The 13,539-nt window shown below is 41.8% G+C and overlaps 1 protein-coding gene across 6 annotated transcripts in view; it reads right to left on the bottom strand.

Moving 5' to 3' along the window:
• Positions 1-4,889: 4,889 nt before the first annotated feature.
• LOC140641644 (phospholipid-transporting ATPase FetA-like) overlaps positions 4,890-13,539 on the bottom strand; it is a 126,628-nt gene continuing 117,978 nt past the window's right edge. For 5 of the 6 annotated variants that reach the window (XM_072841834.1, XM_072841830.1, XM_072841833.1 and 2 more), the window contains 6 exons: positions 12,258-12,341; positions 10,613-10,858; positions 10,291-10,429; positions 9,522-9,652; positions 9,257-9,412; positions 4,890-5,006 (listed from right to left, as the gene is read on the bottom strand). In XM_072841834.1, coding sequence (XP_072697935.1) covers positions 4,905-5,006; positions 9,257-9,412; positions 9,522-9,652; positions 10,291-10,429; positions 10,613-10,858; positions 12,258-12,341 — 858 coding nt within the window. In that variant the 3' untranslated portion in view covers positions 4,890-4,904. Of the gene's footprint in view, positions 5,007-8,392; positions 8,576-9,256; positions 9,413-9,521; positions 9,653-10,290; positions 10,430-10,612; positions 10,859-12,257; positions 12,342-13,539 lie in introns of those variants that run through there. The other variant, XM_072841831.1, reaches the window with a different exon arrangement.

The raw sequence follows: 13,539 nt of genomic DNA, 5'->3' as shown, positions 1-13,539 counted from the left end.
TCGGCCGCGGCCCCGCCCTCCGCGGCCCCGCCCCCGCCTCGCCCCGCCCCCCCGCGGGGTGGGGCGCCGCCTGCGCCGCTCGGGTGCTCGGGAACCCCGTGGACCGTGGGCGCGGGGCTAATAGCTTCGCAGTTGGGTGTGTTTGCACACCCACCTTCGCCCGAAGCAGCAGTTCTTAACCCTGGCACTCCAGCACAACCTCTTCGGGAGAGCAGAAACTCCCAATAGAGCAGTAAAACCAAGGCCTGACCTCAGGTCTCCGTCAGGATCACTGGGATGGGAGTGTAGTGGTCGTTGGGTGGCGCCCAAGCTTTGATGTTTTTAAAAGTACCCCGTGTAATCGCCAGGGTTAAGAAGCCCTGGTAAAACCTGGAACTGACAAAGACACTCTCCTTGGACCAAAACTTGAGTCAGGCTCCTCTGCTGGACTAGGCCTGACCTTGGGCTTCCCTGTAGAATCCAGTTTGAGCAAGAATCCTGCTAAGTCAGTCTGGTGAGAATCCCCCACCCAATTTGGTATCTGATCACCTTCCATATCTTACCACCCTGGCCTTTAGCAAGAATTCTGAGACCTTCCTGGCATTGCTATCCGTGGTATGAATGTTTTGTGTGTCTCAGAAATTCACACACTGAAATACCTCCAGAGGTGATGGTGCTAGGAAGCAGGGCCTTTGAGAAGTGATAAATCTCTTGAGGCACATGAATTGGACTAGTGCTCTTAGGGAAGACATCTCTCAGAAGTCCCTAGCCCAATCCACATCTGGAGAAGGGAGCCTCACCATGCTGGCACTCTGATCTGGGATTTCTAGCCTCCAGAACTGTGAGAAATAAATTTCTGTTGTTTATAAGCTACAGAATCATATTATAGCTGTCTGCAAAGACCAAAGACTAATTTTGTATCCGCTGACCCCTACTCTGCCCCTTGGCTATAAAATGCCCACTGTGCTTTTTGGTGTTTGAGTTGAGCTCAGCCTCCCCTACTGCAAGATTCCATTGCAATGGGTCCCATACCTATTGTGATGCTCCTTAAGGTCTGCCTTACCATCTTTAACAAGTGTCAAGAATTTTTTTTTTTTTTCTTTAAGAGAACTCATGCTCTTCTGCTTCTCATGGCAGGCAGGATGTATGTGGGACTTTGAGGATCTGTTGTCTCCTTCTTCCAGCCAAAGTGGGGGGAGGGCAGGCAGTCATTCAGCAAATAATTAGCTCACTTGGTTCCATGCTCAGTGAAAGAGTTAGAGACTGAGATCCTACCACTCACATAGTTTTGGGTCAAAGTCAAAATGTTATACTGTGTAATGCATCCTCAGGTTTCACAGAAGTTTTGAAGAATGAGTAGGAGATAAAAGGTGTGGGGAAATCAGCGCGTGCAAAAGAACAGAGTAGCAAAATAACTGATATGATTGAAGTGTGGGATACAATGGAGAGAGCACAGCAGAAATGGTCAGGTGTGTGTTGAAGAACCTCCTATGACATACTAAAGAGTTATGGGTCATCCTGTAAGCAGTGGAGAGACACTGAGGGGCTTTACGCAGTCAGAGGAATGACAAGTCAAATTTGAATTTTAGAAATAAAATTCTGAGGGGGACGTGGAGAGGGCTAGGACTGCTAGTAGGGAGACCAGTCAAAAGCTGTATGCTTGTATAGTTAAGTGGTCCAGGAGAGGGACTTAACCCAAACTAGGCCAATTGAATCCCTTCCCTGAGAATTTGGAATTGGGGCAGAGCTATACCCTTACTCATGGTTGGACTTACAATGGAAATTTGAGAGCCGTGACCATCTTTTACTTTCCAAATGGCCTAAGTAGCAAAGAAAAAACCAGTTTGCTGAGAACGATCAATCTGTTGCAAAGAGAGGATCCAAGTCTAGATACAAAGAGACTACTCCTCAGGTTCTTGGGTGATCTTCTAGCAGTAGGTTCCACTTCTGAGGTTCAGCTTGATTCCTGCCTTGGGTTCATGGCACATCTTTCTATCCTTTCATATAGTCTCATTTTTGTCTTCAGGAAGCATAGGTTACCCCTGTTATTTGTGTTAAGGGATACTTTTTAACAAGGTAAAATCATGAGTCTTATACAAAAGAAACAAAAACAAAAAAAGCCCACATATTAAATTCACTAATTAGTGAGGAAGCCAGTAAGATACTAAAACTGATTCAGATGAGGATTTGACTTTTGTAAATGTGTATTTTCTACCAGACAAAATTGATTTGCATCATCAGGAAAAGGAATCATTTGCATTGTCATGGGCAGAAACATTTTGCATCATTACCAGTACTGAAACAGATTTGCACTTTAGAAATCTCACTCTAGTAGGAGTGTGGATATTGAATTAGAGGAAGGTAAAGAGACCAATTAGAAGATTCTGTGGTAATTATGATGAGAAGTGAGAAGGTCTAAATTAGAGCAGTAGCCGAGGGGTTAGAAAAGAGGTAGATTTAGGATACAGAATCAATAGGTCTTAACGGTTAATTAAATGTGTTGTTGGAGGCAGGGGGCAAAATAGAGCAAATAGAGCAAATGACTAGGATGACTCCCAGAGTATTCCAGGGCTGAATCTTCTCAAAAACTCTGAACATATCTTAAAATATTTGGGGCTAGAATTTCAGGAAAATGTTGGGGCTAAGAGTTGCTCCCTTGTTTCTCTCTTTCTGAAGATGGTAAATAAGGTTATTTCCTCTTCAAATTCTTAAAGAAAAAGGTGCAGGGTGAGCCAGTTGATCCTGTGACATTTCCCCATTCCTAAGAGGCTATAAATGAAGAAAGAGTGTAAACCTGGCCTGTGTAAACTGGAATTGTCTCTGTGATTCTGCTATTAGCAGCTATTCAATCTAGTTCAAGGAAAAAGATGACCTTACTGAACCCAACTTACTGAGCCCTCATGTGAAAGAGTGCCTAGTCTCTCTTTGGACATCTGCTTCATTCTTCTAATACAGGCTGGGTTTTTTGGCTCACTTACCTTTATAAAGCAAATCATGGCCACTTTAAAATGGAGGCCCCACTTCCTGAAACTCTATGACCTTTCAACTACTGTCCTCATCACTGACCTAGTTTATTGGAGTTATAATTCTAATTTCTAGAGAGACAGAAGCTATAGTGAGTTATATATCCATTCTTGGCCAAGTGTGGCTAGGGGTAGTAGAGTCAACTGGCATCAAACGTGACCATCTAAATTCACCCCCCCCCCCCATCAGGAGCTGTATGGGAAGGGTCAGTAATCCATGAATTTAGTACCCTAATTATCTGAGAAGAAGCCATTTCGAAAATCCATAGGATCATTTGATAAACCAGTGCTTGCATCTTTGGTAGTCAATCCATGAAATTCTTTGATTCTACCTTCAAATATATCCTCTATTCATCCACTTATTTCTCTGCTATTCTAAGACACCACCATGCCATACTTGGACAACTTTAATTGCTTCCTAGTTTTCCTGATGTCACTTTTGCACCTCTATGGTCCATAGTATAGCCTGAGCAATCTTTCAAACTGCTTTTAAAGCCCTCCACTGTTTTCCATCATATCTATCTAACTGCTCTACTCTCTGCTCACCATGTTTTGTCTACATTGGCTTCTTTTTCATTCACACAAAGCTCCTATCTGAGGGACTTTTAACTAGCTTTTTATTCTGCCTATAAGGCCTTTCCATCAGGTTTTTGCAGGGCTAGGTACTTCTAGTCATTTAGGTCTCATTTCACATGCTACTTTCCTCACAGAAAGGACTTTTGTGACTACTAAAGTAGCGCCCCCTTCCTCTTCAAAGTCCCTCACCGTTAAAGTATCTTCATAGCACTTATTATCTGAATGATCTTGTTTACTTTGTTATTGTCTCTCTTACTAGAATGTAAGATACATGATGAAACCTTTTTGGCTTTCCTTTCTTTCCTTTCTTTCTTTCCTTTCTCTCCTTCCTTCCTTTCCTTTCTTTCTTTCTTTTCTTTCTTTCTTTCCTTTCTTTCCTTTTTCTCTTTCTTTCTTTTCTTTTCTTTTCTTCTTTTCTCTTCTCTTCTCTTCTCTTCTTTCTCTTCTCTTTTTCTTTTCTCTTCTCTTCTTTCTTTTCTTTTCTTTTCTTTTCTTTTCTTTTTTCTTTTCTTTTCTTTTCTTTCTTCCTTAAGATTTAAGCCCAAGGTGGGACTCCATCTCAGGTCTCCAGGATCAGGCCATGGGCTGAAGGCAGTGCTAAACCACTGAGCCACCCGGGCTGCCCCCTTTTTGGCTTTCACTGTATCTCCACATCTACAACAGTGCCTATATCATGGTGGATGCTCAATAAATATTTGTTGTATGTATAGATGAATGTGATGAAGGGAGGGAGTAAGGGAGAGAGAGAAAGAGAGAGAGAAACTGGAACCTTGAAAGAATGGGATTTGTGGGATGACTATAAAACCGTTTTATTTTGTCTTCCACTCTTTAAACCCATTCTATGAGACTGCATACTTTGAATTTTCTGGTCATTTTTAGGTAGCAACCAGTATTAATCAATTTATTTTACCTTAATAATTAAAATAGCCAGACCATGAAATAGTTTTTTAAATTTCAAACTTTAAAAATTACGGTTTTTCCTATCTCTGAGCTTGGCCCTACTATAGGTGCCCATGTTAGGTGGGAAAAGGGAGTGAGGCTTAGTAGATGTCTATCTCTTCTCCCTTACCCCACTTCTTCAGAGTTTGAGCAGGGTGGAGGGAGAAGAGATAAGGAAGGTTCCTACTTGTCTAATGCTACCACAAACTAGTTTTAGTGGTTGACAAGTATCTAAAAAGCGGACTCTTTCTCAAGGAGCCCTTTTGTAGGTTCTTCAGAGATTCCTTCTCTGTTGGCGGAGATATTTCTCCTATATTCTAATCACTTTAATGTAGGTGAATTCAGCTCTAATTGGTCACTTACAGCTCCTTTAGAAATCTCTAAGAATCAGCGGTGCCTGGGTGGCTCAGTCAGTTGCACATCAGATTCTTGGTAGTCTACTTCTCTCCCTCTGCCTGTCCCCTCTGCTTGTGAGCACTCGCTCTCTCTCTAAAATAAATACATGAATCTTTAAAAAAAATTCTAAGAATTAAAAAAAATCAACTTTATTGAAGTATAATCTATATACAATAAAATTCACAGATATTAAATGTACAGTTTGATGAGTTTTGACAAATACATGTACCCATTTAAACACTTCCAAAATCAAGATATAGAAAATTCACCTCATGCCCCTTTACAGTCAATCACACCCTCAGGCAACCTTTAATCTAATCAGAAATCTCTAAGCATTTGATAGCAGATCTATTGCTTTTTTCTGCTGAGATCTCTTCAACTTTTCAGATGGTCTCTCTAACAGAATAAAGAAACCCTAACTAGGTCTGTTACATGGCCCATATGTGGTCTATGGGGAGTTCCCATTAATCCCTTTGTCCTGAAAAACAGTGGGAGTGTGGGCCAATCTCACCATAGCCACCTCTTCTATCTGGCCATAAAACAGATAGCTAATTGTTCTCCTGCTTTTTAGATTTTCCAGGTACGAGTTAGGTATGAGTTCTCTGTATCCCCCAAACACATTTATTATATCAGTCTCTCCAAATAATATCCTTAAAACCCTCACAACTTGAACTGAGCTGCGGGTGGGACTCAAAACCCACTAGCAATTCTCTCTAAAGATCCCTTATGAATGTCTGAATTTTTGGCTCTTTTCTCAAAGTGGGTGAGGTGATTAAAAGTTGCATACTTGTTTTTCACATTCCCCTTTTTCAAGTCTTGCATGGTCATCTCACCCCTCAGTTTGGAATGTGGCATGTTCTCCTCTGCACAGATAGAGACTCCTATATCCTAAGATACATTTAAACCACCAGTAGAGGATGCTGATTGTTCAGGAGCTTTGGCAGATATTGTAGATTCAAACTATTTTCTTTTCTTTTTTTTTTAATTTTTATTTATTTATGATAGTCACAGAGAGAGAGAGGCAGAGACATAGGTAGAGGGAGAAGCAGGCTCCATGCACCGAGAGCCCGACGTGGGGTTCCATCCCGGGTCTCCAGGATCGCGCCCTGGGCCAAAGGCAGGCGCCAAACCGCTGCGCCACCCAGGGATCCCTCTTTTCTTTTTTTTAAAAAAATATTTTATTTATTATTTATTTATTTATTTATTTATTTATTTGAAAGGGAGAGAGTGAGTGGGAGAGAGGAGTTGGGGTGGGGGATGCAGAGGGAGAAGCAGACTCCCTGCCAAGCAGGGAGCCTGACTCAGAGTTCGATCCTGGGACTTCATTGTGACCTGAGCTGAAGGCAGATGCTCAACCGACTGACCCACACAGGTGCCCCTCCAAACTATTCTCTTACAAATGGCTTATAAGGGAGACCATGAGTGACCATATTTCATAAAAAGAGACCCCTAAAGTATAACTGAATACTAGATATCAAAGGATAAGATTCGTTTTGAAAGGACAGGGTAAGAGGCAAGTTTAGGACAAATGCAAGGTAGTAGATTTTATTAATTTACTATTTTCCTGAAAAACATTAAAAATCTAAATGTGAGTAGTGAATACAATAATGAAACAAAGTTCTTGTTCTTAAGGAGATGACCATGGTCTAGTAGAGAAGATGGAGAAGTAAACCACAACTAAAATAGGCATCTGAGTAATAATACATTCAAATCTTGGGAACTAAAAATAAGAAAAATGTACAAGGTGGTCCATACAAGGAAGGTCTGGAGCAAGGAAGAAGCACCCAACTCAGCATAGGAGGTTGGGTGTCAGTGAAGGCCCCTGGGGAAGTGACCAAAGCTGAGAATGAAGAGCAGTTAGAATTCACTAGACAAAGGAGGGAAGTTTATTCTAAGAGGAGAGAATACAAAGAGACAAAGCATAGAGGCTTCTGAAGACAATGAAATCTTTGAAGAATTACAAATAGTTTGGGCAGAAATGAGATCATATGGAGCAGAAAGTGATGATGAAGCTGGAGAGGTAGGCAGCATAGAGGTAGGAAAGCTATGATGAGTCATTAAAGGATTTTAAATTGGCAAATGACACGATCTGATTTGTATTTTGAAAGGTCATTCTCTGTGGTATGGATAATGGATTGGAAAGAAACAGTCCGAGGCAGGAGACCAGAGAGGCAGATGTTGCCATAATCTAGACAAAAAATGATGAAAGCAGTGGGACTGGGGACAAGTAGTAAGGGATTTGAAGGGATTGAAGATTTGAGGACATTTCTAAGATAGAGTATATGTAACTTGGTAAAGAATGGGCTAGATTAGAAGAAGGAAAGGGAGGAGTCCAGGAAGACTTCCAGGTTTCTGGTTTGAGCTAGTGGGAGGTGATGCTGCTCAGGAAAAGGATTAAAAATAATAATAATAACAGGCAGAGAAGCAGATCTCAATATCCTTTCATTTGTTCATTCATTCAACAACATTTGCTAAAGGCCTATTATATGCTGTGAACAGACAAGTATATCAATGATTCTGATGCCCTGTGATAAGTGTCACTGAGAAAGGTATGCACAGGGAAACAAGTAAATAAAAATGACAGGTATATAAGTCACACTGAGGAATTAGAGTAAGCTCTTGGTGGAGACTGCCTAATCTGATCTTTCAAAAAAATATTGAAGGGAAATTCAATATAACATACAATTCACCATTTTAAAGTATACAACTCAGTAGCATTTAGTACATTCATTATGTTGGGGTTTGACATGATCAAGTTTGCTGTTTATAAAGATTACTCTGGAAGTAGTACTGGTGATACTTTAGACAGGGGAAAACCAGGAACATGAGTTGGGAGATTTTATGCAACAATTCAGGTGAGAGATGATAAAAGTCTGAACAAGAGTAGTGATAATGAAGGGAATGGAAAACAAAACATAAAAAAGATGCAAAGTTTAAATTACTTGATGACTTATTAGACATTAGAGGGAGAATATAGGATGATTTCCATCACTGCCTGGGGTGACTGGGATGATGGTGATGGCATCCTGGGTGGAGTTTTGGGGAAAAGTGATTAATACAAGTTGGTGGATTGAGTATGAATTTCCTAAGATTCAAATAAATGAAGGATTTCAGAATCAGTTTAATAAATGGATCTGGTTCTAAGATAGAAAGCTCTAAGAAAGAGAGTTGAGAATCTTCTTTCTGTTGGTAAATGAACTCATGCATTCACTTGGGAAAAGCATACTAAGAAAGATAAGCAGAAAATCTAGTACTAAGCTTTGGGAACCAATATTTAAGGTGTGTAAAGGGGATAAAGCTATATGGTTAAAGGATATGGTCATACTGAGGCCGAGATAGAGTTTAGCAACAAAGGGCAGAAAAGTGAAATGGAGCTGAAGAAGGAGAAAAAGGAGGTGGGGAGGGTGGTGGGGATCTGTGGGCTAGTGATACTGTTTGGACATTATTGTCATTGAGATCCAACAGATCATACACATCTCTCCACTCCAAAATAAGCAATTTATTACTCCATAAACTTCTCAGAAACATTTCCCAAATACATACAATTTCTTTTCAAAGTAATTTTACAGGATGAAGAAAAATGTTCATCAATTGTGGCTTATACCACCCTCAAGAAAGATTTTTAAGCATTCCCAGCAGTCTCCTTCTCCCAGTTCTGATGCCTGAAAAGGTGTCAATTCTTGGGTCAAAGGGGTCAAAGAAGGGAAGAAGTCGAAATCTTGAGCTGTCTTAACAAGGCAGGAATCAGCTCCTTTTTTTGGGGGGGGGTATCCAGAAACTCTCCTTCAGCTTTTGATGACCAACTTGTCATAGCTGCCTCCTCCTTTTGAGATCCAAGGCCAGTAAAAGACTCACCCTGAATCCCCCAGTTAAACCTGAGAAGGGTGTCTGGGTGGGATATGTTTGTGTGGGGCCCTGGCAAGGTTTATGGTTGCTCTGGGTATAGGAAACAGCGCCCAAAGTAAGATTCTTAGGTCATATTTTCTTTTCTCTTTCCCACATTGCCCCCTTTACCCATCATTTCCATATTTGCTTCTGGATTAAAACTTGGAAGGGTTGGTGGGAGGCCTGACATCACTTTTTCTTGAAATTGTACAACTCTGACAGATATCTGGGGGCTCTTTCTTTACTGTTCCTTGCCTTACCTGGGCACAACCATCTAGGGAATGAAGAGGCTGAGCCTCTGGAGTGAGAGCAGAAGGGCAGGAGTGTGTTGGTTTCCCTGGGACTCTAATTCATCCTTATTAAGTTGTGTGAATACAAGGGATGAAGAGCAATGATTCCTTTGGGATTTTCCTAAGGGCCTCTACTTTTTAAAAAGATAGCTGCTTTTTTTTGAATACCTTGGACTTCATTGTCTTGCCAGAAGTGATGAGGGCCCCAAAGCCCTGTTTGTGGGAGAATGCATAGGCAGAACGTCGAGTGCTTGCATGTTTTAGCTTAGTCCGCTTAGGGAGTGGCAGTAGAGGTCTTGTGCATTGATGAATTCTGTCCATAATCTGCAGCCAGAGCAGAGAGGACAGGGTTTTTATCCACAGAGGCAAAGACAAAGGCAAAGGCAAAGAAGGGCCATGAATTATATCTGGGTAGATTCCTTGTTCCACTCACCTTGTCCACGTTGGCAGGCCAGAATAGTGGTTTGAGAAACTGGTAACCAATCACGGGCAAAATACAGAGGACTACACTGAGGACAATACTCAGCCATATTTGTGGCAGGTTCAGAGTGTTTCTGGCCACACCTGTAAACAATAAGGTATGGGAGGGAGGCTGTCAGCCAGAACTTATCAATGCAGAAGAATTATAGTGAAGTCCTTTGTACAGCCAAAGTCTCTGTAAATTCACATACTTTTCTCCTTCTAAAGGCATGTGAATTCACAGAGTTCTACAGGGTTTTGGAGGGGAAAAATGAGTGGCTTGATGAGAGGTGAGAGCTAGATACATCTAATATCTACTTTCTCTATATTTTTTTCCCACCAAAGTAGAATGAAAGATAGGGAAATTAATGTGGGAGATAATAAAGCAGTATGCCACAGTAGAAAGGATATTGGACTGGGAACCAGGAGAGCTAGATTTGAGTAATTTAATTTTTAAAAACCCTCAGTCTCTAAAATGGTACCCTTTCTACCTCAAAGGATGCTTACAAAGATTAAGTTAGATAAGAAATTTGAAAATATCTTAGAAAACCTAATAGGATAAAATATTTCTCTAGATAGATTTTGAGTCCTTTTGGGGCAGAGACAATGTCTTATTCCTATCTATGAGCCTAGCACATAGTAATAACTGCTCAGTGAACATTTATTAAACAAATATACTTGGTTCACACTTCCCAACCCTAACCCCCACCTCCTTGTCACACACTGGGTGGGCATAGACTTACCTAGGAATTGGAAGACGTTGGGGAACATTAGGCACAAGCCATCACTGTACAGGAAGAATAAGATGCAAAAGTAGAAACCCAGGCTACCCCAGGTGAAGATGTGGCTTATTATCGTCCAATAGGTTGTATCCAAGGCAATCTGAAAAACACTCTCTTATGTGCAATACTCTACAACCTGGGATATATCAGCTACCTCCCTTCTCCAGCCTCATAGTAGAGGATGATCCCTCCCCACTTTCCCTCCCTCCTTCTTTCCCTCCCTTCCAGACAGGCGGCCCACCCAAGCCTCCCAGCCCCCTACTCCCCACTCCCCCAGCCACACCTGCATTGTGACCACCCAGAGCAAGGCAGTCTGCACTATCAGGGAGAAGGACTGGTAATCAGAGATCTCTTTCCCATCTTTGCGCACTGAGTTGTAAATGGTCCCCATAGGGATAAAGAACAGCACGAAGGAACTATAGATCCCATGCATTAAACACTTCACAAATTCCTTCTTGTTGAAATAGAGGTTGTGCTGGCCTGGATCATACAGCTCTGGGAAGCGTAGACTCCATGTTTCATTCACATCCTGGAAGTACCAGAGGGTAAGGAGGAAGGCTCAGGGTCTCTCCATAGAAGGTCCCATCTCTATCAGAGTAGAAGTTTCTCGCCTGACTGAGTCTGCTGACAGTCTGCCTAGGAACTTCCTCATGGATTATTTGAGAAGTGGAACCAGAGAACAGAGCAGTGGCCACAGACCCTTCCTGAAATCCTACACTCTAGGCAATGATCTAAGTACAGAAGAAAGCTAGGAGAAGGTCAAGATGGTGATAAGGACCTGGAAGCAATCAGAGTTGGGGAGATAGAGGGTAATTAGGGTTGGGGGTAGCTGGAAGGGAGAATGGGAGCTTGGGATGAGGGGGCAGTTGTGACATTAGTCCCCAGTTTTAAGTGTTCCTTTTGTGGAATATATATATATATTTTTTTGCCTCAAAAGCCAGCGAAAGAAGAGGGGGAAGCAAATGGGGACCAGCTAATCACATGGGGGTATCCATGTTCTGTGATGCTCCTCCCATTCCCATACTACTAGTGAACTCAGATAACAGGATTCTCTATGTGGATGCCATTGGATCATCTTCATCTCCTAAATCTGAAACTTTGAATAACAAAGCTTGGGGCTTGTTTTTGAGAGGTTGTAGATCACTAGAATTAGCCAACTGAAGCTGCATAGGACAAAACTTGTCCCTCTTTTTGCTCTGTGGCTAGCAGCTACCTTGTGGAGAATTTTCCTTCCTACTCTGATGGAGACCAGGAACCATGATTTCACCATGTCCTCTTTTAGCTATTTTATTCCTCTTTGGAGGTTCTTTTCTATTCATTGTGCCCAAGACTAGAGGTTGGGATAGAAAAGGAGGGAGAGGTATGGTACCAGGACCCCCAATACCCAGGAAATTTCTGACAGGGACAGATGATATCCCCTAGACTGACTCCCTATGACTCAAAATATACCCACATTCTCATGCTTGGCCTTCAGAACTCTCAACTAGGCCATCCTGCATTGGCTTATCTTATCATCTATGTATGGGTCTCTCCTTTCTCTGTTTTTGTTTTTGTTTTTGTTTTTGGTCTCTCCTTTCTTGAAGCATCTTGCTTTACCTAGTCTTACCCTAGTAACTCTATTTCCTTTTACTACCTTTTATTTACTCTCAGTTTACTATAAAGCACAATTTCTATGTTTCTTTTTATAAAAATAAAATTGACATAGAAAACTTGGATTTCTAAAACTGATGATTATTCTCTGGGAGGAATATTCTTTACTTTATCCCATGATACTTCTCCAGGTAATGAGCTCCCTTCCTTGCTCTATAAATTATTCCATTTACAATTGACTTTGTAGAACTCAGCTCTTGTTGTTCTCCCCACTCTTGAGAATACTCCTCAAGGGCACAGGGGCTTAGCCCTGAAGAGAAGCTTGCTGCTGGTCTTACCTGGTCAAACAGACTCAAGCCCAGGACAGGGAGGCAGGTGTAGACCAGGTTGTAGAAAGTGATAAACCAGGTATCATAAACCGTCTAAGAGAATACCAAAGAGATTTCTTAGATTCCTCTCTTTTCCAAAGTCCCAGCTCCACTTCCCAGGTTCAAGAGAGCCCCTTCTGGCCCCCACTTACCCACCACTACATTAACCTAGAGCAAGATTTGGATTTCAGGAATCTGATAAGGAGGCTGACCCCAGTCTCTATTTGGTCCTACTCTATTTAGAACCTTGGGTTACAGGCTGGGGCAAGGCCACATCAAGCTTGTTTGTGGCCAACCCTACAAGGTTGATTTGGACCAACTCTTCCATGATCTGCACTGCCCATCCCTGCACAGAGAAGATCTACAGTGCCTGTGAGGGAATGCTAGCTGTATCCCTCCACTCTCAGGCATATAAGCCTCTGGGTTCTTTTATCTGATTTATGGCATTCAGTAGCTTCTATAACACTGGACACTTTCAAACACAAGTAGGCATAATAGACTCAATGACTCTTTCCCAGCTGGGTGCTCCATCCTGGGGCCCAGAGAGGGCTCCTTTACTAGCCACAAGAGGTCAGCAAAACACATACATATACTTCACCTCTCACAAACTAGAATGGCTTTGTTAGACACTGGGGATATACAAGTCTATTTTCTGCTCAATAGTCTGTTTCCCCTGGAGCCCAAGGCAACAGAGGTAATAGGGATCTCTTAAGGTAATCGTTCCTGAGGTTGTTTTTCTTGGGAATCTTTGAGAACCCTGAAAAACTTCTCATAGGAAAGAGGAATTCTTATAGAACATCAAAATCCAAGTGCCACTTCCCAGGTGGGGGAGATTTCATACTCAAATGTGGAGTTAACTCATTAGAGCGACAACAATGTATATTTGGGGCAGGGAGAAGGGCTGTTGGGGTGGGGAAGTAGAAGTAAGGGGAGCTGTATTCTGAAGTATGGCTACAGGTGAACACCATAGCCAGCATGTCTGGCAAGACTCAGAAGCCCTTTGAGACTTAGCTTGTTCCATAAAGATTGCTTTGGATACTAAACAAAACAAAACAAAACAAAACAAAACAAAAACAAAAACAAACCCTCCAGGATCCAAGCATTTCCCCATATTATCTATTTTTGGAAACCAGGTCTCTCTGTCAGGTAAAAGGTCAAAATATCTCATGGGAGTTTCGGAGGTAAGAGTTAAGTCTAAGTTAGAGCCAAGCCAGAAAAAGTTAAGGTTTGGAAATCTAAGGTTCAGTTTAAG

This window comes from Canis lupus, chromosome 10 (assembly GCF_048164855.1).
Source record: "Canis lupus baileyi chromosome 10, mCanLup2.hap1, whole genome shotgun sequence".
NCBI lineage: Eukaryota > Metazoa > Chordata > Mammalia > Carnivora > Canidae > Canis > Canis lupus.
This window is presented reverse-complemented; position numbering and strand designations above follow the sequence as displayed.